At 36.2% G+C, this 22,246-nt stretch overlaps 1 protein-coding gene across 5 annotated transcripts; it reads right to left on the reverse strand.

The window, feature by feature from the left end:
• Positions 1–1,365: 1,365 nt before the first annotated feature.
• LOC114418153 (protein ENHANCED DISEASE RESISTANCE 2-like) lies at positions 1,366–20,683 on the reverse strand. Of its 5 annotated transcripts, none has more exons than XM_028383364.1 (22): positions 20,196–20,683; positions 19,786–19,860; positions 18,451–18,504; positions 18,010–18,075; positions 17,668–17,771; positions 17,267–17,334; positions 17,068–17,184; positions 16,872–16,912; positions 16,674–16,774; positions 14,676–14,771; positions 14,279–14,343; positions 13,926–13,997; positions 12,909–13,064; positions 12,446–12,678; positions 12,327–12,366; positions 12,039–12,193; positions 11,843–11,947; positions 10,447–10,491; positions 10,209–10,349; positions 8,198–8,293; positions 7,968–8,069; positions 1,366–1,924 (listed from the first exon to the last, which is right to left on the reverse strand). In XM_028383364.1, the coding sequence occupies exons 1-22, from the start codon at positions 20,334–20,336 to the stop codon at positions 1,817–1,819; spliced, it is 2,181 nt and encodes a 726-aa protein (XP_028239165.1). In that variant the 5' UTR covers positions 20,337–20,683; the 3' UTR covers positions 1,366–1,816. The 5 variants fall into 5 exon arrangements, with proteins under 5 accessions (XP_028239165.1, XP_028239174.1, XP_028239156.1 ...); XM_028383373.1 differs by having other exon boundaries at positions 11,843–11,944; positions 20,193–20,683; XM_028383355.1 differs by having other exon boundaries at positions 20,193–20,683.
• Between the last annotated feature and the right edge of the window lie 1,563 nt (positions 20,684–22,246).

Below are 22,246 nucleotides of genomic sequence, written 5' to 3' on the forward strand. Positions count from 1 at the left end.
ACGTAGTGTGTTTGGACACAATGTAACTTAAATTTGAAGTTATCATCTAGACGGTGTTTTACTTCCAAATAATTTTTTTTTTACTACACCAGATTAGTTTTCTTTTATCTTTCCGTCCAAGACAAATAGTAGAAGAAATTGATTTTGTATTTTTCTCTATCCATTTTGTTGTCTTTGTTTCATTTCAAATAGTGTTGGAGTGATTATATGTTGACACCTTTACATGTCATACACTCTATCAATATTATTTTTTTCAATTTTTCCTATAATATTATACCATTGTACCTATATATTCAACCCAAAAAACATATTATACATGTATTTCTCTTGCGTTTTTGTTTCCCCTCTCTAGCTATTAATAAAAAAATGTATATCCACTAATCTTTTTCCAAGCTTTTACGTATAGGCTACAATATTATCTTTAAAGGTTTTTTAGAACTATATTCATTACACGTAGTAAAAATCTAATTCACACTCTTCATTTCTCTCTCTGCTATAAGCACTTATAAGTGTTTCCAGGATAAAATTTGTTAATTTTAATTACATTTCTATTACATGTTAAAAAACTATCATTTTATATATTTATTTCAGAAATAACCAAACCACCCACTCATTTATTCATTATCCCATTTCCGTAATTCGACTGAAAAATAAATAAATACTAATCTAAAATTATTTCCCTCAAAAGAATTAAACTCAAATACTATTTGAACAATTTATCCTTTAACTTCAATATATTAACCACTTATATTTAATTATTTGGTTAAAATGTCTTTATATTTTTTTTTTCATTTTAATCCTTACAAAATATATATTTTATTTTTCTTCGTTAAAGCATTTTTAATAATAACTTTTTCCACAATTCAAAACATCTTTTTACTGTTTAAAAATCTAAAATACTTTAAAGACAAAAAATAAAACAAACACATTTTGTATTAAAATAGAAAAATTATAATGACGAAAAATGAAAAAGAAAACATTAAATTACATGGACGAAAAAAATATTTAGACCCTCAAGAAATAAATATTGGCCTTGAATAAACAGAACAGATTGGTTACTCAGTGGATTATAGTGAAATCAGGTCATGCAATTTCCAATGCATAAAAAATTAATCTTATATGAGAGATATACTCAATGGCAAACAAATGAGTAATGACACCATTCATTCTCATCCAATCATCGTGTACCACTTGTTCAAATAGAAAATTAAAGTGAAAAGAAATAGGTAAGTAAAAAATAAAAAGGCACTCCTAATCTATACATAAAACAACAAAAAAACTTCGGAAGAAAATGTTAAGAATGACACCATTCGTTCTCCCCTCATTACTAAACAGGAAGTTGGCAACCTTTTCACATATAAAACCTTAGAAATGAGAAAGAAACTGCATTACTACAAAATGTAGATACAATCTTTGGTGATGAGAGATGTCATGAAGGAGAAACTATGTACATTATTACACGAGCAAATTCCATGACGGGATGAAATGACCGAAAACTTTCCCTTTTTCTTCTAACTTACTGGGAGTTACAAAAAAAAATGTTTAGAACTATATGGCAATACTTCATAATCAGATGAAATATATCCGAATATGAATACATTGACAAAATACAGATCCTATCAGCTTAACACTTAAATGAACTACAAAAAAAAAAAAACCAAGAAAGGGGGAAAAGGAAAGAAGAATTTCCTTTTAAGATTTCATAGAAGAACCCAATTATAAAACAATGAACCTAAATCACAGTGGAAAAAAAATGGTACACCTGCATATTGCAAACAAATGATTTTGTATAGAAGAACAGAAACGACTCGGTCAGTCATGATGGATCTGGTTCCAGTTTTGGGACGATGGCAGATTTGAGCTCTAAATGAGAAATACGAACAGCTCCAATAAGCCTCTCGGGCAATTCATCAGGTGTATTTGCCTGTCAATAATAATTTTGTCGCAATTTCACAATACACACTAAAACATCAAAGAACAGTCAAACAATCCATTGTGAAAATTAGTTTAACTTGTCAAGCATTTATTCAGAACCAAGAACAATTTTTACCTCTCAAACGCACATGCCTAATATTCCAAAGCTCCCGGTTCAAAACAAATTATAGGTCGTGATAGAAAAATCCCCAACATTTAAAATTTGAACCCATTCAAGATTTTCACACCAAATTGAGAACTTTTAGTAAAAAAGCATCTGTTTTGATACAAATACTTAAGCAACAAATTCAGACCAACATAGATAGCTATTATTAACAATGGTAATGAAGAAAGCAAAGCTAGTGTATTTTCCTTGATCATAATTCGGCATCAGAGTATGTACCACATCGTAGTATCCACTATCCATCTCTCCCATACATATTAGGTAAAGTAATGGACACTTCTTGGACACAATACAACGTGACCTCAACTCAATTAACAACCAAATTCACACTTCCACTACAAAGTTTGCTATCCATCTTATCATTTAGTGCTTAAAGATTTACAAAATTTTAATTTTAATAGAAGACTTCATCTACATAATAGTATCACCACCAGTGAAACTTTTTTTTTAGCTAAATCAAGTGCACTCAATTTCAGAATATACATACCATTCCCAAATACAAAAGTGCAAACATAAAAGCAGCAGCATGCAGTGAATCTTCAAAACACACACAGCAGAGCAAGATATTGTTACTTTGGAAAAAATGTTTTTGTTACGCATAACTAGCTCAGCTTCATAGAGTATTTATAATTCCTAGCAGTTGTAGGAAAAACAGGTAATGAAATTTAACACAATTCGTAAAAACAGTAACAGATTTGTTGTCATGTCATTTAGCAGGTCTCCACAATCTGAAATATTGAAGACCTACAACCTACCTAAATGATTTCAACTAAAATCAAGTACGACTAGAAAATGTGAAATCAAAGCCATTATGCTTGTGCAATATGAACATGAAAATTTCACTTGAAATGAAGGTGAGGAGGAGTCAAAACCTCACTTTCTCTCACAGCTTTATTAGATTCAAAATGTTACATATATATAGGATACAAAAAAGAGAGAGGAGAGATGACAGTGACATCTCACTGCTGCCTTCTGAATAAGGCTTACAGATTAAGCTACCAAACAAGGCTAAAATACAAAAAGAAATATTCAACATTCAACACTCCCCCTCAAGCTGGAGCATATAAATCATATGCACCAAGCTTGGAACATATAGTCTGAATTCTGGGTCCTCTTAGGGACTTAGTCAAAATATCCGCTGGCTGGTCATTAGAACCAATGAACTCAGTGACAATCTCCTTGGACAGAAGCTTCTCTCGAATGAAATGACAATCAATCTCTATATGCTTAGTCCTTTCATGAAAGACTGGGTTTGAGGCAATATGAAGAGCAGCCTGATTATCACAATACAACTTCATTTGCAACTCTTCACAAAACCTCAATTCTTGCAGAAATTGTTTAATCCACATGAGTTCACAAGTAACCATAGCCATCGATCGATATTCAGCTTTTGCACTAGACCGAGCTACAACCGTCTGTTTCTTGCTTTTCCAAGAAACAAGATTTCCTCCAATGAAGACACAATAGCCTGATGTAGACCTCCTATCCATGGGACAGCCAGCCCAATCAGCATCACAATATCCTGATAATTGCGTATTACCTTTGTCTTCATACAACAACCCTTGTCCAGGAGCTCTCTTAATATACCTCAAAATACGCATGACAGCATTCCAATGGTCCAAATGAGGATTTTGCATAAATTGGCTAACCACTCCCACAGCAAAGGAGATATCAGGTCTAGTGATGGTAAGGTAAATGAGTTTTCCCACAAGCCTCCTATATCTCTCGGGGTCAGGATAAACTTCACTTTGATCTGCCATGAGCTTCAAATTAGGATCCATAGGACTTTCAACAGGTCTACAATTTTGCATACCTGTTTCTTCTAAAATATCAAGGGCATACTTCCTCTGAGAGATCACAACACCATCTCCTGATTGAGCCACTTCAATACCAAGGAAATACTTCAAAGATCCCAAATCTTTGGTCTGAAAATGACTGAATAGATGCTCTTTTAGCTGGCTGATCTTAGTAGCATCATTCCCTGTAATCACTATATCATCAACATAGACCATTAGATAAACACATTTTCCAGGAGATGTATGACAATAAAATACAGAGTGATCAGCTTCACTTCGTTTCAGTCCAAACATGTGAACAACATGACTAAATTTACCAAACCAAGCACGAGGAGATTGCTTCAACCCATAGAGAGATCGATGAAGCTTACACACAAGGCCATACTCCCCCTGAGCAACAAACCCAGGTGGTTGCTCCATATAAATATCCTCCTCAAGATCACCGTGGAGAAAGGCATTCTTAATATCAAGCTGATGGAGGGGCCAGTGACGAATAGTAGCCATAGCAAGAAACAGACGAACAGTGGTGAGTTTGGCGACAGGAGAGAAAGTATCACAGTAATCAATGCCATATACCTGTGTGTAGCCTTTAGCTACCAAACGAGCCTTAAGCCGATCAACCTCACCAGTGGGCCCAACTTTAACAGTGTAGACCCACCTACAACCCACAGGGGTCTTACCAGGGGGAAGAGGAACAAGCTCCCAAGTACCATTATTTTTAAGGGCCTGCATTTCATCAATCATAGCCTGTCTCCAGCCAGGATGATCAAGTGCCTCACGGACAGTGGAAGGAATGGCAAGGGAAGACAATGAACAAACAAAGGAACTGTATGAAGGAGACAAACGGTGATAGCTTAAGAAATTATAAATAGGATGAGGATTACGAGTAGAACGAGTACCTTTTCTGATGGCAATGGGCCAATGTGAATCAGAATGAGGAGAAGAAGTGGAAGGAGAGGGCGGATCCATGAGTGGAGGACTGGTTGAAGAAGGACGAGAATCACTAGGAGAGGCTTTAGGTACTGGAGATCCAATCTGCCTTGTCCTGTGTTGATCTGTAGTCAGAGGTGGTAAGATGACTTCAGGTGAATTTGGTGAGGAAGATGGAACAATACTGACATTTTGGCCTGAGTTATCTAGGGGATAAGGAGAAGGAATAGGAAGAACTTCCTGAAGAGATGAAGAATGGTCCACGGAGGGTGAAAAGAAAGGTGTGTCTTCAAAGAAGGTTACATCTGCAGACATGTAGTATCGTCTCATGGTTGGAGAGTAGCATTTGTAACCCTTTTGAAGACGAGAATAACCCAGGAAGACACATTTGACTGACCTAGCAGAGAGTTTATCTAAACCAGGAGACAAATCATAAACAAAACAGGTACAACCAAACACTTTAGGAGAGACATGAAATAAAGGATCATGAGGAAAGACAAGTGAGTGAGGAATTTGGTTTTCAAGAGAAGAAGAAGGCATCCGATTTATTAGGAAACAAGCAGTAAGCACCGCATCTCCCCAATGATGTATCGGAACATTCGAATTTAGCATTAGGGAGCGTGCAGTTTCAAGAAGATGACGATTCTTCCTTTCTGCAATACCATTTTGTTGTGGTGTGTGAGGACATGTGGATTGATGTAGAATACCTTTGGAAGACAGAAAAGAAGAAAGATCATGAGAGAAATACTCTTTAGCATTATCACTTCTGAAAATTTTAATTGTTTTTCCAAATTGATTCTCAATTTCATTGTAGAATGACACAAATATAGGCAAAAGTTCAGATCTGTCTTTCATTAAATAAACCCAAGTACATCTGGAGAATTCATCAATGAAGGTTACAAAATATCGAAAACCAAAAGATGTAACACGACTTGGTCCCCAAATATCAGAATGAATGGTAGAGAAAGCCGAGTTACATCTTTGTACAGTTTGAGGAAATGACGACCTGACATGTTTTCCTAGTTGACAAGACTCACAATCTAAGACTCGAAGATTCTTAAGACCAGGGACCATCATCTTCAATTTTGATAAACTTGGGTGTCCTAGACGATCATGCAAAAGTTTGGGTTTTGAGATTGCAAAACAAGACCCAGGTGGACTGGATTCCAAATAGTAAAGTCCTCGTGATTCATGTCCTTCTCCAATCAGTCGCCCCGTCCCATGTTCCTGAATAACAAAAGAATTAGCAGTAAAGGTTACTGAACAATTTAACGAACGAGTTAATTGACTTAGTGAGATTAAATTATAGGGACACTGCGGAAGGAATAAAACAGAGTTTAATTTCAAGGAAGGAGACAATGAAACTTGACCACTTCCTTGAGACGCAACCTTGGAGCCATTAGCTACAGTGACGAGGTGAGGAATTTTTGGTAAGGAAAAGGATGAAAAGGAAGACTTATTACCAGAAATATGGTCAGAGGCACCTGAGTCGAGTATCCAAGGACTAGGACCTTCAATTGATTGAGAGATACAAGCTGTTGAAAAACATGGTACAGATGAGGATTGAGCTTGGTTGCTGGGTCTCTCAGATTTGAGCTTCAAATACTCCTGATACTCCTCATCAGAGAACTTAGACTCTGCTTTCTCTGATCTAGAAACCTGTGCAACCTTGTCAGGAAACCCATGCAACGAATAACAATTCTCTTGGGTGTGACCCATCCTCTTGCAGTAGGTGCAATGAGGACGTCCACCCCTTCCATTGCGGCCTCCTCTGCTGTTGCGACCGCCTCCTCTACCACGTGATGCAACCATTGCTGACGTCTCCACACTATCAGTAGGATTTTCATCCTTCGATAAGTGAGGCACACGGAGAAGCCTAGTGATGAGAGAATCCATGGATGGAACCTGATCCCCAGCGAGTACTTGATCACGAACATGATCAAAGTCTGAGTGTAAGCTTCTCAGGATAAGGACCATGTAAAACTTGTCCAGTTTCCTGTTCACTTCTTCTAATGAATCAGCCACAAGAAACTTTCTCAGCTCTTCCACGGCAGCCCGAGCCTTACCCACATGAGCAATCATGTCATGGCTGGTTTGCTTAAGGGCTGTAACCTTCATGGTTGCATCAAATAAGCTCTGAATATCATTGGCAAAAATTTCTTGAGCCTTCTTCCAAAAGGAACGACACGTTTTAAATGATCTAAGGATATCCAAAATATCCGGCTCAACTGATTGCCATAACACAGCACACAGTTGATAATCAAGCTTCTCCCATTCGGCTCTTTTGTCACTTGAAACAGAATCGGAAGCTTTCTCCAAGTGGTCATGGTGTCCTTGACCAAGAAACCAAAGTTCTACGGAAGCAGACCATGAGGGGTAATTTTTCCAATTGAGTTTAGCAGCTGTGATGGTTGGAGTCCCGGAGAAGGAGAAAACAGGTCCAGGGGAAACCATTTTGACCCACAAGGTGAAACCCTAAGGGAGCAAAAAGGTGGAGAGAATAGGACTGTAGCGTTCCAGGTGACGAAACTGGAAGCTGAGGGCTGGAACGGACTCAGGAGAAGCCGACCAAGAGAACGGCGGAGGCGCGGCGCGATTCCGGCGCCGGGACGGCGGCGCGTGGACTGCACGCGCCGGAGGACGCGCAGGACGGTGGCGGCGCGTGGCGGCGCGTGGCTGCTCCGTTGCTGACGCGAGTTGGCCGGCTGGCTCACGCTTCCCAAGGCGAGCCTAACCCTGGCTTCGCCGGAGAAATGGCCGCCGGAAAGTGACGGCGGCGGCGGCAGACGGCGGCGGTTGCGGCGGACGGCGGCGGGCGACGGCGGATGACACCTGCTCTGATGCCAACTTGAAATGAAGGTGAGGAGGAGTCAAAACCTCACTTTCTCTCACAGCTTTATTAGATTCAAAATGTTACATATATATAGGATACAAAAAAGAGAGAGGAGAGATGACAGTGGCATCTCACTGCTGCCTTCTGAATAAGGCTTACAGATTAAGCTACCAAACAAGGCTAAAATACAAAAGAAATATTCAACATTCAACAATTTCCACACTGAATGCAACAAAATAGCTCTAGCCCAATTGCTGCCACTTAATCCCATGACTTGTTTAAATGTTAATTACTAGTATATCAAGCTCACCTGTACAAGAAAAGCCATATCAACCACCAATGTTGTAATCACACCAATAACCAGACCCAAAACTCCATTAGCAACAGTAGAAGAACCAATATCAACATCAATCTACAAATAAAAAGTAATTGATTAAAAAACCATGGCAGAAAAGTTAGGATACATACATCATCCATTAGTAGGAAACTTCCTACAACAAGACAGACAAAAATTTATAAAGATATTGAATGAAAATTTACTTCTAAATACTTGGGACCCCGAATATAGTTGCAATCAACCGCCTTTCCCAGTAAACAAGGAGTACTACCAACACTCTGGCGTACAATCCATGAGCCCTGCATTTTTAAGATGGAAAATCAATAAGGAGTGCAAAGAGAAACATATGCTGTTTCTCCATCCTTTAAGGAAAGATGGTAGTAATAAAATACAAATAGAAGTTGAAAAGAAATAAAATCAAAAACCATAAATATAAACAGAAGAAAATGAAAGAGAAAGTCATAAAAACCAAAAATATGGTAATGATAAGAGATTCAGTTATGCGGATTGAGCTTTAGACCAAAATACATATGCATCAACTTGGTAGCAGGCAGCTCCACAGCTGCATATACCAACTTAAGGCGCATTTGTTTTAAGGACTGTACAAACTAATATACACACACACACACACACACACACTGGCTATGCACATCAGCCCATCAAGCCTTGCATGGTAGCGACAAAACAAAGGAATTAAAACTCAAATCCTCATTATATGGTCAATTTTGAAAATTGTATTTATGATAAGACGTACTGCAATCCTACAGATGGTAAACAAACCACCATGCCACCTTCATTGGTCTAAATTGTTCTATAATCTAGACCTAAATCAGGCATAGGGTCAATAAACTTCGAATGGGAACTCCCCAGTCCCCACAGATGCACAGCAGCACTTGAAACCTTGGTTTTCAAACCCATGGTTTAACCTATGACCACTTGGCTAAACCAGTTACACTAAAACACAGCTGATAAAAGTTGGTGAAATTCAATAAATTATAAATTCAGTAAGCCCAAATATTTGAGCCAACTTTTCTTCATTCTTGTAAGTGTTATGTGCAGGGCAGAATAACCCAACAAGCAATTTGGCAAATATGAAGGAAAAACACTTGAAATAAGAATATAGACTACTGTTTACTTATGTAATGCATCATGAATATGCAGTGAATCTTGTTCTAGAATCTAGACTATGAGAACTGTTTTGTTCCCTTTTTTATTTTTCCATTTTGTGAAGCCAATGAAGTGTAAGGTCAATCACTAGAGACAAAGGGAGATCAAGAAAAATATAAGCAAAACAATTTAGAAGAATACAGAGGTTGATAATTTGTCTATACTATACACATGATTAACGCAACAATATGGCGTCACGTCACTTAATTCATGTAGCTAACCCCATCTATTTGGAAAAGGATTGGCTGTTGTGATGCATCCAAAGTTATTAAGAAGAATCTCAGTAAATAATATATTTGAAGTTTTAGTCTTCAACTGAGCCAAATGGTTTGTGTAATCCATGTAGCCGACCTCACCTAGTGGGTTAAGGCTTTTGTTGCTGTATTTATCATTTAGGACAAATTCCATTGACATCCTGTGTGGTTTCTTGAAATTTCACACGATATCCCTGCCCTTGTAATGCTTACAACAGTAGCCCCTCTTACGAGGTACACGTTTTAATGTGTTCGAGTAACAAGGGTACACAATGCAATGTATTTCAAACAAATAAGGGGGTTACTATAGGAGTTAAAATGGCGGGGAAATCGTGTAAAACTTCAAGAAACCACAGGAAGTGTCACTATAATTTGCCTACCGCTTATCAAACTGATAAACATTATGAGTTCCTCAGTTGAATTTACCCACCTCTTCTAACCCCCCCAGACACACCCAAAAAATAAAAGCCCATTTGGTACAGAGCATCTAAAATTTTATTTACAGTACAAATGGTTTACTTTCTCTAGTAAATTACAAGACTATAACACCAAATCTAACGAAAAGCGGAAAGAAAAAAGCTACTGGAAAGAACCAGATGACATAAAAGCATCCACCTCAAAATTAATCACATGGAGAATATTAAACAAAGATAAGATAATGAATACAAGAAAAAAATGGCAAAGCCCATATTAAGACTTAACTACATAAGAATGATAGCCACAAATTATAAAATAGACTAGCAAAGGCAGTCAAAGTTGCCTAATTATAATGATGACAAACTTCAGTAAATACCTTTGGGACTGATGGTATGAGCTTAAACCTGCTGTTTCGAAACTCATCATCACCATCAACAAAGCGATGCAAGAGGGATCCAGAAACTAACTCCTTTGTCACAAAATAAAATACCATACTATAGTGTGTTGATGCAGGCACCTACAACCAAACAACATGCATTTGTTAACTTCTAATTCTAAACCTTCGAAGTTTAAAGTTGAGTAGTTGAGTCAGTCACATGAAGAAAGGAACTCACTTGAAGATTAATAACAATGGAGAAAAATCCTTTTTCTGAAGCAACCTACATAGACACAAAATTAGGACTATTGTCAGCAAAAGCCTTAATAAAACATACAACCCACTCTACAACTTCAATAAATAATAAAAATGGAAATCAAATTCACCTCATTGTATATTATAACTGATAACCATCCCGTTTAAGCAAAGATATTATCCTCCCTTAATTTATGTGTTTCAATTGCAAATGTGTGGGTTTGCAGGTTTGGGGGCTATCTTGGTCTGCAGTAAGGTGTTTAAAAAATAGTGCAGGTGTGGGGTGTTTTAAACCCAGAGAGCATTTTAAAAAAAAATTACAACAGTAGCAGTGTGTTGTATACATTCATTCCATTTTGCAATCACCACCCACAGCAGCCTTACAAGGATGACAAGGATAAGCCATGGAGCATACTGTATACTGTATTTTAATCTGGGGTTGGTAGGGTATAAAAAAAATTCAAATTGAATGAGGGATTTTGGGTTTAAACATTCAACTTTAATGAATAAGTTCATTATCAAAAAACAAAGATGGTGTCAACAATAGTTTAGAAAAGAGAGGGGGGTGGTTCTGCTCCATCTTTGTATAACATTTTTAGCTAAAGAGTTAACATGGAATTTCATTAAATTCTTAAGCATCATCATGCCCCATTTCAGTTAACAGGGGTTGGTGTTTTTATGTCCCAAATAGGATGGCTATTTGGTGTAAACAATAAGCACCAACCATGAGGAAGGAGAATTTAATTTTCCCATAACGATTCACTCATTAAATATTTATGCAACAAAATACAATCATGTATACAAGTGACAAGAAGCAGACATAGAATAATGAAAAATAATCAAATTATTATTAGGCTTCAATTATCACTTCATTATTGTGCTTCAAACAAAGGGAACCTGGTAAACTTTCAGTTGCTACAGGATACTTATAATGACCTCCCAGACCACCTAGAGGACAAGGTGGATCTTTTGGGAGAAAGTAATGTTAGCAACTACTCTTAACCACAGGGGAATTGAGTAAGGGGCAGAAGAGGGATTTGGATCTTAACAACCTGGCACACCTGGCTAGGAGGGTGGGAAGGAAGAGGGAAGGATTAGAAGCAAAGATAAAAGGGAAGGGTGGCAGAGGGATAGGGGATTCAGTAACTGATTGAGTTTTGGGGCCTTTGGATAGGAAAATTTGCAGATCCTTGAAGTTCTACAATCATTACAATGCCTATCTTTTGTTTTCTTTTGTGCTATGCATGTTTGTGATGGACTTGTGATCTCTGTAATTGAGTTTACCCCTATTTTCTGTAACAAAATAGCTAGTTCAAATCACCAACCAATAATCTTCATCAAGTAACAAAAAACAGACAAGGCTAAGTTAAATAACTCACTTGCGCCGCACAACCATGACGCCTAGCCACATGGTCCATTCTTTTTGAGTCTTTAAACCAATCAACAGCAACAAGGTCCAGCATATGTTTTCCAGCAGGAACCTTCTAGGTTAACCACGAAGGAATATGAATACACCCAAACAATGATCAATTTTGATTCAGGAAGCGTGCGTATAAAGAAATAACAAGAGAAGACCTTTGTTTTGTCATAGCAATAATGCTTGCTTCTGACTCTGAAGTTGTTTCCATCAGAAATTTTCCAGCAGTCCCGAGCATTATCACGGTCATCTCGGCGCAAATTGCCCGAAAAGGAAGAAAAGTCAATTTCATGTGCCGGTTCTTCTTCCAAGGCTTCAGTTTAGGAAAATGTTATGATAAGATTTAATTGAGCTTCTAATGTGCATGCATCTTTGTATGCAGGTGCTTCATGCACATGTTTGTAATTGTAATATTATTAACTTCATCAAGGTATAGCAAGCAATACCTGTTTTTCTCACATCATTCTCAAGACCAATTTGGTATGCCTGAAAAGTATTAAAATATTAACACTTAGAACTTATGAAGCAAACCTCAAAAGTATAGATGAGGGAATGCAAATACAACCTCTTGTTCAGGTTCTGCTATTTGAAAATCTTCTTCATCATCAGAATATTCATCTATCAAGGCAGAACTTCTGCTTGTAGCATTCATTTGATCAAGAGAAGTAGGATTGACAGAAAAATCATTTGGCTTCTGATTCTTCTTTGAAGAAACAGCTGTTGAGGACATATTAACCATGACAGGAATTCTTGGATGAGCATTTCTTTCATCTGATTGAGCAAACCATTCACGTAAACCTGTAGAAATAGAAGGAAAAAATACAGGCATTTTGAAACACATTACACATCAGGCTCTCCCACAAAAGAAAAGAAAAATCCAAAATGGGGCAACCTCCACTCCTCAACTTTTAATTGTCAAATTGATAGAAAGAGAAAGGTATATAAAAGGAGCCATGATGATAGAAGGAAGAGTGTTACCAATCTATAAGAAAATTGTCGCGTAAAACTGTAAAAGAAAATGAACTCACCAGCTACACTATTTAACATTTGACGGACACAATACTGCTGAAAAGATGACAAGTAACCCACACCCCATCCCTTCAGATCAATCTGCATAAGATGCTGGACTTGTGTCCTGGGCCTCCCATTTCGAGGTTTTAAGGGGGAAATATTAAATCCTCCACCTGTAGAAAGTAGTTCTTAGACCTAAGAAATTTCAATAAGAAAAACAGAACCATAAAGAAAACTATACATGAGATGCATCAATCAGTAGAAACAAAAAATAATTCTTGAAAACTAGTGCATACTAATGATAATGATAAAAAAATCACATAAAATCAGTTTATCATAAAGTTCAATCTTCATTTTAAGCTGACAGATAACACACTGCAAGGTTCCATTTTTATCTCTTAGATCAAGAAAACATTTCACATGTTTCAATTCATTAAAAGAGGGAAACTTCAATCCTAGGCAACCAACAACCTCAATATGATAAACAACAGGCATCCTAGATGTAGTAGCATTTCCATGATATTTTCCAACTAATTAGCTGTCCCTAACCAAAGATCATTATTATATCCATTCAATTGGAGGTAACTAAGGTAAGGTAATTGTTTGTCAGAATAAATATTCTAATGAAATTAACAAACTGCCAAACATAGATCCATTAGTTTTAAGATTTAAAATTGGGTGTGTTCATATGCGTGCAACATCCTAAAAAATAAATTAGAGGACCAAAATAGAAATTAAACCTCTTTTTTTATTAAAAAAGAAATAAATACTAATACTAAGAGGAAAAGGAGCTAAAGGAATGACTCTCCTTTAGCGGAAAAAAGAAAATAGTACAATGTTTAATAAAGAAAAAAATACTCAAATCAGAAGAGGCAAGGCTCTTAAAATAAACTATTAACAAAACACCAGAGAGGTCATATGCATAACCTATTCCATAATAAATTGAGGACATCAAGACCCATTGAAATGTAGATCAATCCTACTCTCTTGAACTTTGAAGGACAGAGTCAGATCTATAAAGAATTTAATCTTACTTTCAATATGTGCCCGAACACACCCAGGCTGTGGACCACAGTTTTCATGTTCCCTAGAGCGAAATAAAACAACTGCAAGAAGAAGAAACATCAATGCAAACTTCCAAAGTAATAAACACAAGGTAGGATCTTGATAACGAGTGCTTTAAGCACATCAATTAAGGAGCATCCAATGCCATCCATAAAATGTTTATGATCACCTAAAGAAATGTATTACATGTTTGAGTTCCCAATATAATAAATAATAAATTATTTATTTAATACTCTCTGCTTTTGTTTCCTTAACAAGTGTCATTGTTAGCAATTCCTATGAAAATATACCAAAATCTTTGAACAAAAAAAGAAATCCCTACCATAACTTCCATCATCATTTCGGCGCCAGTATCGCACATAACAAAGATCACGAGGCCACACAAACCTGCAATAATAAATGCATAGCAGTTTGGGTCAACACAGTTAACCACTTTACTTCGGGGATGTGCAACCATTTCTTAAATCATTTAGCCAGTCCCATATTATGCTTTCATATATACAAAAAAAAAATAACAGATTTAAGTGGGAGACCCAAATATAGGCTTACATGTCAAGAAATAAAACAATTTATTCAGAAAACTTATGACACAAGATACAAATAAATTTGGTTCTCCAAGAAAAGACATCTCCATTCATTTATGCAAAAATAATAAATAGGTTAACTCTAATATAAACTACAAACTATTATAAACGATAGAGAAGATAGATTATCTTTACATTGGGAACCAGTCTAGCTGAAGTCGGTGATAAAGAACTGCCGTATGCCCATCCACCTCCTCAACTAAACTACCATGTAGGAAACTGCAATCCCATCTGCAGACATGCGAATAAATATTTGCAGATTTATGGAACATCAAATATCTAAAACAAAGAAAAACTTGTTTTCTGTATTTCCCTTATCACTACAGATTAAAGCATCCTTGACCTGTTGTAGATCTGCAGGAGCAGTTTTACTGCCATCTGGTAAGTTTTCATTAAGTTTAACTTTTGTGTTACGGTGAATATTTTTAATTTAACTCAAGTGATAACTGGAACAATTTCTGAAACAAACTGGGTGATGCCAGAATCTTGCTAAATTTTCCAAATCTTTTCTATATTCCAGTTTATGTTATCATACTCAGACTCAGTGCATCAACAGTAATCAACTCATCTTTATCACAATTATGAAGAAGATAATAGAGGTTCCTAACTAATTACTCCTCTGACCTTGCAGTCAAAACTAAACAATTTGTACCTCACAGTCCTCAATCCCCTCATCAATCAGAATGATCTTAATAAGACTCATCAGTTTACCATCTACAATAACAACCAAGTGTTAACCCACTAGGTCAGGTCTGCTATATGGATCATATAAAAATATTGAGCTATTAGGAAACCAAACTTTCAATTAATTCATTCAAAATTAATTTATTTTTCAATAATTTTTTGCCTATTTTTTTCTTTGGTCTTCCTCCACCCTTTTTAATGTAACCCTCTTCCATTTGGTCCACCTTTCGCATCACGGCCTCTGTTGGTTCTTAGCTGTTTTCCTCACATGACCAAACCCATCTTAGGCAAGTTTCTATCATCTTCTCAATAGGTGATACTCCAACATATTCCCAAATACTTCCATTCATAATCTTATATTCTTATCTTAATATTCAACTTATCCACCTCAACATTCTCATCTCCCACTACTCCAGCATCCACCAAAAAAAATCATTCCTAGTCATAGAAAACTAACATACCCTGGTGTCAGAAGGCTCCTCGCTACGCGAAAGTATGGGGGAGGGTCATTGTACGCAGTCTTTCCCTTGCATTTGCAAAGAGGCTATTTCCAGATTCAAGCCTATGACCAACCGGTCACCAAAGCACAACTTTACCATTGTCTCAAGGCTCACCCTCATTGCTAGTCATAGAAATAGCAGAAAAATATGTAAGTAGCTTTCACCACTAACAATACCCCATTCATCACCATTTATAACATAGCAATGCTTCATTTCTCTCCTTGACCAGTCTCCCCTAGTATTTTTCTCAACATTCTGACCACTTTACCCCCTTTAGCATCTAAGTTATTAAATTAGATGGTTGTCCTTTCAGAGTTATTTACTGTTTTTATAGGATACTAGGGTAGGGCCATTCCTAGTCTTATCAAGAAAGGCATTCCTAAGGTGCCAAGAATAGATCACCCTTGCAGGAACCTTGCCTTAGTACCCTGGACATATGGTTGGGTTCCTTTGACAACACTGTCCAGGATATAGTAGAATATGACCCAGCTTAGATTATTTCTAATTTATGGGTGTTTTTCAATGGTAAAACCTACTGGGACTTCTCTTAGACAAGAGTGTCAAGCCTTGTTAAGTTTATAGGTGCTTATGTAGAAGTTAAATGAGCGATCCTCTTCAAAATTTGAGGTGTTCAAGTTAATTTAAACTTACGAGAAAAATTTGATCTATTTACTCCTTGATTCATTTTATTTTCTTCTCCTATATGTGTTTGGTTTTTTTATAAGCTCCTATATGTGTTTGTTGAGAAGTTTATCCAAAGCAACTCTATCTAAAGTAGTATTAGCTGACATCACAATCTCTTAAAGTGTAATTGCTCTCCCATACATCACAACAATATTTCTCCAGAAACAACAAAAAATAACAACCTGCCATATACATCATATGTGCCAACTGCCAACCACAAATATGCAGAAACATAAAAACAGTGGTAATACTGTGGAAAACCTACTCAAACCGTGTCCCATCCATGCTCATCACAAGTTTAAAAATTTCTTCACAAGTTGCCTCCACGACACCGACTGCCTTCATAGCTTTACTACAGCTTCTTGGCTACATAAAAAAGCAAATTGAAGATAATTGTGTTTCCCAAACTATCCTATGAAATGTAGTTCACCATGAAAATAAAGAAAGACAGGAAATAACGCACAAGGTAATCAACTTCACCAAGTTCTTCAAAAGTACGAAGTCCTGCAGATTTCAGAAATAAAATCATCTCAGTTTATACAACTTCTACATATCAAATCATGTAAACACTAGAAATCTAGAATATATCACTAGAATAACTTTTCTTTTATGTAATCAAAATAGGAATGTGCTCTATCATGTAAATAAATGTAGCAAACCATCTTGACATTGTAAAAGACGCCAATGCTTTCTTGAGAATGCTTGATTATTGATATTCTGATTTGACAAATCTGAGTCTATTTCCCGTGTCCAGTCAAAAACTGATTCCGGAGGACCTGCATCTCAAGAAAGGAAAGGTTTAAATATAGACTGTAGGAGTAATTGCAAGCCCACAAGCTGTAGGGAAACAAAGTAGACCATTTCCAATTGTGGTCCTCCTTAACAAATTTGGATGAGGTTCATCTTCATCCTCCTGAGCACTGAACCTGGTGATCCAAAAAATATATTGGATGTTATGAATATATAGGAGGATACACACAATAACATTGGCATCCAACAATTATCTACAATGGAGCTATTTGCTCGGCAGTGCAATAAAAAATGGCCTAAAAAACTAAATCATGTTCCAGTATATCCCACTCAATTATTTAAGTAGCATCTCCTGAGAATGGACATTGGAATGAGAGAAAACAATCTAAAGGAAGACAGGCATAATTCAACACAATATGAAACAACAGCACAGAAAAAGCAGGTAAACTTTACACATTGCCTTCTTCAACAAGCAGTAAGTGGTAAAAAGCAAACACAAAAATACTTACTGGCTTTCTCGGTCTGAGGAAGAAGCTGTCTTCCCATTGTCCATCCCAGATTTGTACTCAAAAGAAATATATTTGTTGCCATTTGATGGTTGTGCTCCCTGATGCTGCATGCATCAAAGTTCAATAGCATCAACTCACACAACAGGAAAGCATGTCTTACTAAGATGAGTTTACAAAGTAAAATTGCAATATATCCTTGTATCAAGTAAATGCTTTTCATGTTTCAAGCCAATATACGTCAGGGAGAGTCAAGAGAGAAAAAGTCTACAAAAAATTTAGGAATATGGATATTGTTCCATATTTAAAGAACATAATAGGATTGTGCAATTCAATGAAACAGACCTGATCAATGACATACTCAATTTTTTCCTTCCAAATTAGGGCTTCTTGGATGTTAAATGCTGCCATCTGTAGTAAGAACCAGAATAATATAATATTACTCAGCAAAAGCAAAATTATAAAATAAAATAAAATAGAACAAAATGTATAATAGTAATTATGGATAGAATTCATTTATTTGCATCAAGTTTTTGTGGGGCCCTTTCAAGACTTACTAAAACTATTACACAACACAAAATTAAAGCTTTAGTTTCGGCTTATCAAAATAGAGATAGGAAAGAAAGAGATTTTCATGGTTTATGGATTAGTTGAATAAATGCAGTAATCCGCGAGAATCAAAAAGTATACTATATTCATAGGAATTTAATATTTTTATCCATACATGAGGCAACTGCAGGGTACAAATATATGCTGGATATATGAATGTGAGGAAAATCCACTCACCATAATTCGATGGTTCTTTTCTTTCTTGTTGTAAACAGACAAAACATAAACCATCTGCACAAAAAAAAAATTGTGGGCATATAAAAAGAACAAAATCATTGTCAATATGGAAATTTTTTAAATAGTTTAAAGAAAGCTATATTTTAACAACAAATACGACTACTAAAACCCAACATATAATGCACTTTCGAAATCACATCCACAGCCAAATTGTTTTCTTCAACTTTACATGAAGGAGAAAAAATATGATACCAAAATTCTTGAAATATCTTTCCCTCCTTTGAAATTATTCATATAAAAGAAGAAGAAAAAATCTGCTAGTTTACACTGTGACTAAAAGGATAATCCAGTTACTGGACGACCCTGCACCAGGTGAGCATGCATACCTCTCATTCTAGTGAGCTTGTAAGGTTTGATTTTAATCTGGATGAGGGTACTAACAAGAATAATACAAAAAATATATGTTTACACAAAAACTCGGACAAGTTCATGAGTTAACTCACGAGTTTGACGAAAACGGATAGAAGTATAGAACAGCTTTCCCCTCCCCCACCCCCTTGGTGTTCAGCATATACATTTGATAGTGAGATTTCTCTAGTAGACATGAGGAGAGATTGCAGAGTTATTGTATCTTGTCCTCCTACTTTATAATTATTTTTTTCTTCTACTGTCACATTGAAGAATGATACCTTGTCCTCTTACTTTAGAATCATGTTGTTAAATAGCAGCCATGGCAGAATGGCATGGCAGATTTTTTTCCAACTGCCATAGGCAATTTGTGAAGGGAGGCCCAAAATAACGGCACCATAAGGCACAATGGCGTGTTTATGAGGCAGAATTTTGGCCTTCCACCATTGATAACACTGCTTTAGAATTCTTTTCTAGATTTCCTTTTTAATCTAAAAAGAAAAAAATAATAATAATCTATCTTGGACAACTCAGGACCCTACCCAGCTCCATAAGTGAATCTGATGGTAAACAAAGGGGTGCGAATTTTCATGTATGTCTAGCATAGTAGCATTACTCCCCAAAAAGTGTTGAGGCCTGTTTGCTTTTTCTCTGTTTTACTAAATGCCGTTGGTATTATTGATGAACCATCTTTGCATACATCACACATCATAAACCATTCCACAACCATTTACCTCCCTCCATTCCACACATCCAATTTCCTAATCGGATTAAAACTGACACAAATGCATACCAAACATGCAACAAGCACAGTTCATGTCACTGATCATTTCAAGACTAGAAAGCTCACACAACAAGCATAGCTACCGACAAAACAAATATGTGCGTGTATGTGTTCACACGTGCGTATTTAATTGCAGAACCCACATGTCCATGATGAGTCTTCAAGCCTCTATCATCCACTCTACAGTTGCCATCAATTAGCAGTGTTTTAATTGGTACCTAACAAAAGCAAAAAAAAAAAGTTAATATCCTCAAGTTTGCGAGCAGCATCTACTCTCCAACACCCACCCTTCCTCCCACAAAGTAAAAGATGCAAAGCAAAAAAAGTTCAGAAAGCATAAAAAAAATTATAAAGTCGAAGAAGCAATCTCGCAAATTCCCCATCCTTTTCCACAGCATAGTATGCCCCCAAAAGGTGATTCCGGGGAGTGGAAACTTCAACAGACAATAAAAATAGAAGAAAAAAAGAATAACAATAGTAATAATAACTGAATTCCCCAAAAAACTGAAACGAAGAAGCGAAATTCGATAAAAAAAAAAAATGATAGAACCACCTGATTATCCTGCGGTTTCCTCTTGTAATACGCGAGCAGCCGCGACTCCAACACGAAGTACCTCATGTGGATAAACGATCGCCCGATCTTGCGCCGGCCGTACCGCACCATCCACCCTTCGTACACCACCTTCGACGACATCGTTTCGCCGCCGGAACGCGAATTTCAACTCTCGAAAACCACACAAAAAAACGAAACAATTAGGGGACGCGGTTCCGGCCGGAAGCTGGAGACGGCGAATCTCTGCTTGGGCGAGATCAGTCGCGAGCTACAACGCGAGCTGAGGAGTCATCACCGGCGCCGGAGCTGGCGACATAGTCATACAGTGGTTTTCGCCACTTTGACTGGCGATTTAGGGTGCAGAGGGCGTAGGCTAGAAGGCTAGGGTGGTTTGGTTTCGCAGGCTAGGGTGGTTTTGCCACAAGGGCTGGCGAAACAAGATGCTAGTTTCTGAACCTTGAAAATTTCTCGACCTTCATTGGTGTTGCTTTTAGTAAAATATGAATAATATATTTTTTTTATTCATCTGTAGGTCCAGGCGCACATAAAGGAAACTGAAAATAAATTCTAATGGCATCCTTTTTTATTACTTGCCCAAAATAGTGTATTCTGTTCAACAAATTTTAATATTCTATTATTATTTATAATAAATACCCTATTTAAAATTATATTTTATTAGTTTTAATTTTTAATTAATAAATATTTGAACTAACATTAAATATTTAAATAAAATTAACTTATTTAATATATAGTTACAAATAATATAAAAATCAATTATTACTTTCATAAAACATTGCATAGTGTTTAACAATTTATGGTGTTCCATTTAAAAATAATTCATTATAATGTTGTTGTTGTATTGAGCAAATAAAAAACAAGCTTCCATTACAAGGCCCATGATCTAAATATATATGAAAAAAGACAGTTAATTTATTTATTGATTTAAAAATATAATAGAGACGTTTAATTTTAAAAATTTGTTAAGATTGCTTTTGTTTCCCCTTCATTACCTCCTTTAAAAATTATGGCAAGTTTTATATAATTTAGATAAATTTAAATATATTTTTAGTTCATCAAATTTAAAGTAATTAAATTTGATTTTAATTTCACAAATTTAAAATTAATCTTTTTAATCTCTGAAATTTAAGAAAATTATGTTTTAGTCTCTTGAAATGTCATTAGAAACTTAGGTTACCTGATAAACATGCAACAAGTTTTTTACATGATAGCTCCTTTTGGTTTTGTATTCTTATAATCAAATATCCTAGCGTTTTTTTTAATATTCATTCAAATTTGGATAGAGATTTAAGTTTTTTTGTTTTTCAAGTTATAAGGAGTAAAAAAAATAATTTTAAATTTGGATGATGAAAATTAAACTTACTCCAAATTTAAGGAAATAAAACATATTTAAGGTTAAACTAATGATTTTTATAACTTAACTTCCGTATAAAAAAAAGATTTAATTCCCGTATATTTTTTTTATAGTACGAATTGATTTTTGTTGTTATCATGTCTGCTAAGTCTTGGGTTAAGAAGGCATGCCTTAAAAAAAAGCTTAAGAAGACATAAAATTTAGTATTATTCTAACCGTTCTATACATGTTGTGTTACTTTTAGTATTTATTTTGGACCCTGTTTCACCAGCCTCATCTGCGAAACCACTTGCAACCCTGCACATGCGCCTGCCACCTGAGCCTAGCTTGCTGCCCCTGACCTCATGCTGTGTCACCAGTTTGACTGGCGAAATAGCTCATGATATATTGCAAACGACAATGGCGAAATACCCGCCACGTGTCGCTCCCATGCACGTTTCGCTAGCATGCATGGCGAAATGGGTTTAAAACAGACCCCCCTTGAAATTTATTTTGAAACAGACCTAGTTTGGAAAATAGTTTGTAAAACTAACCCATCTAGGTCAATTTGCCAGTAGGACGTACATCCATCTTCTTGCTTTGCTTCCATTTTGGCCAAATATTTGTGTGCCAAATTTAACAAACCATTTTTTTTTAAGGAACTTAACCAACCATGCTAGTACTTCATAAACTTAACCAA

The sequence above is a fragment of the Glycine soja genome, chromosome 1, assembly GCF_004193775.1.
Source record: "Glycine soja cultivar W05 chromosome 1, ASM419377v2, whole genome shotgun sequence".
NCBI lineage: Eukaryota > Viridiplantae > Streptophyta > Magnoliopsida > Fabales > Fabaceae > Glycine > Glycine soja.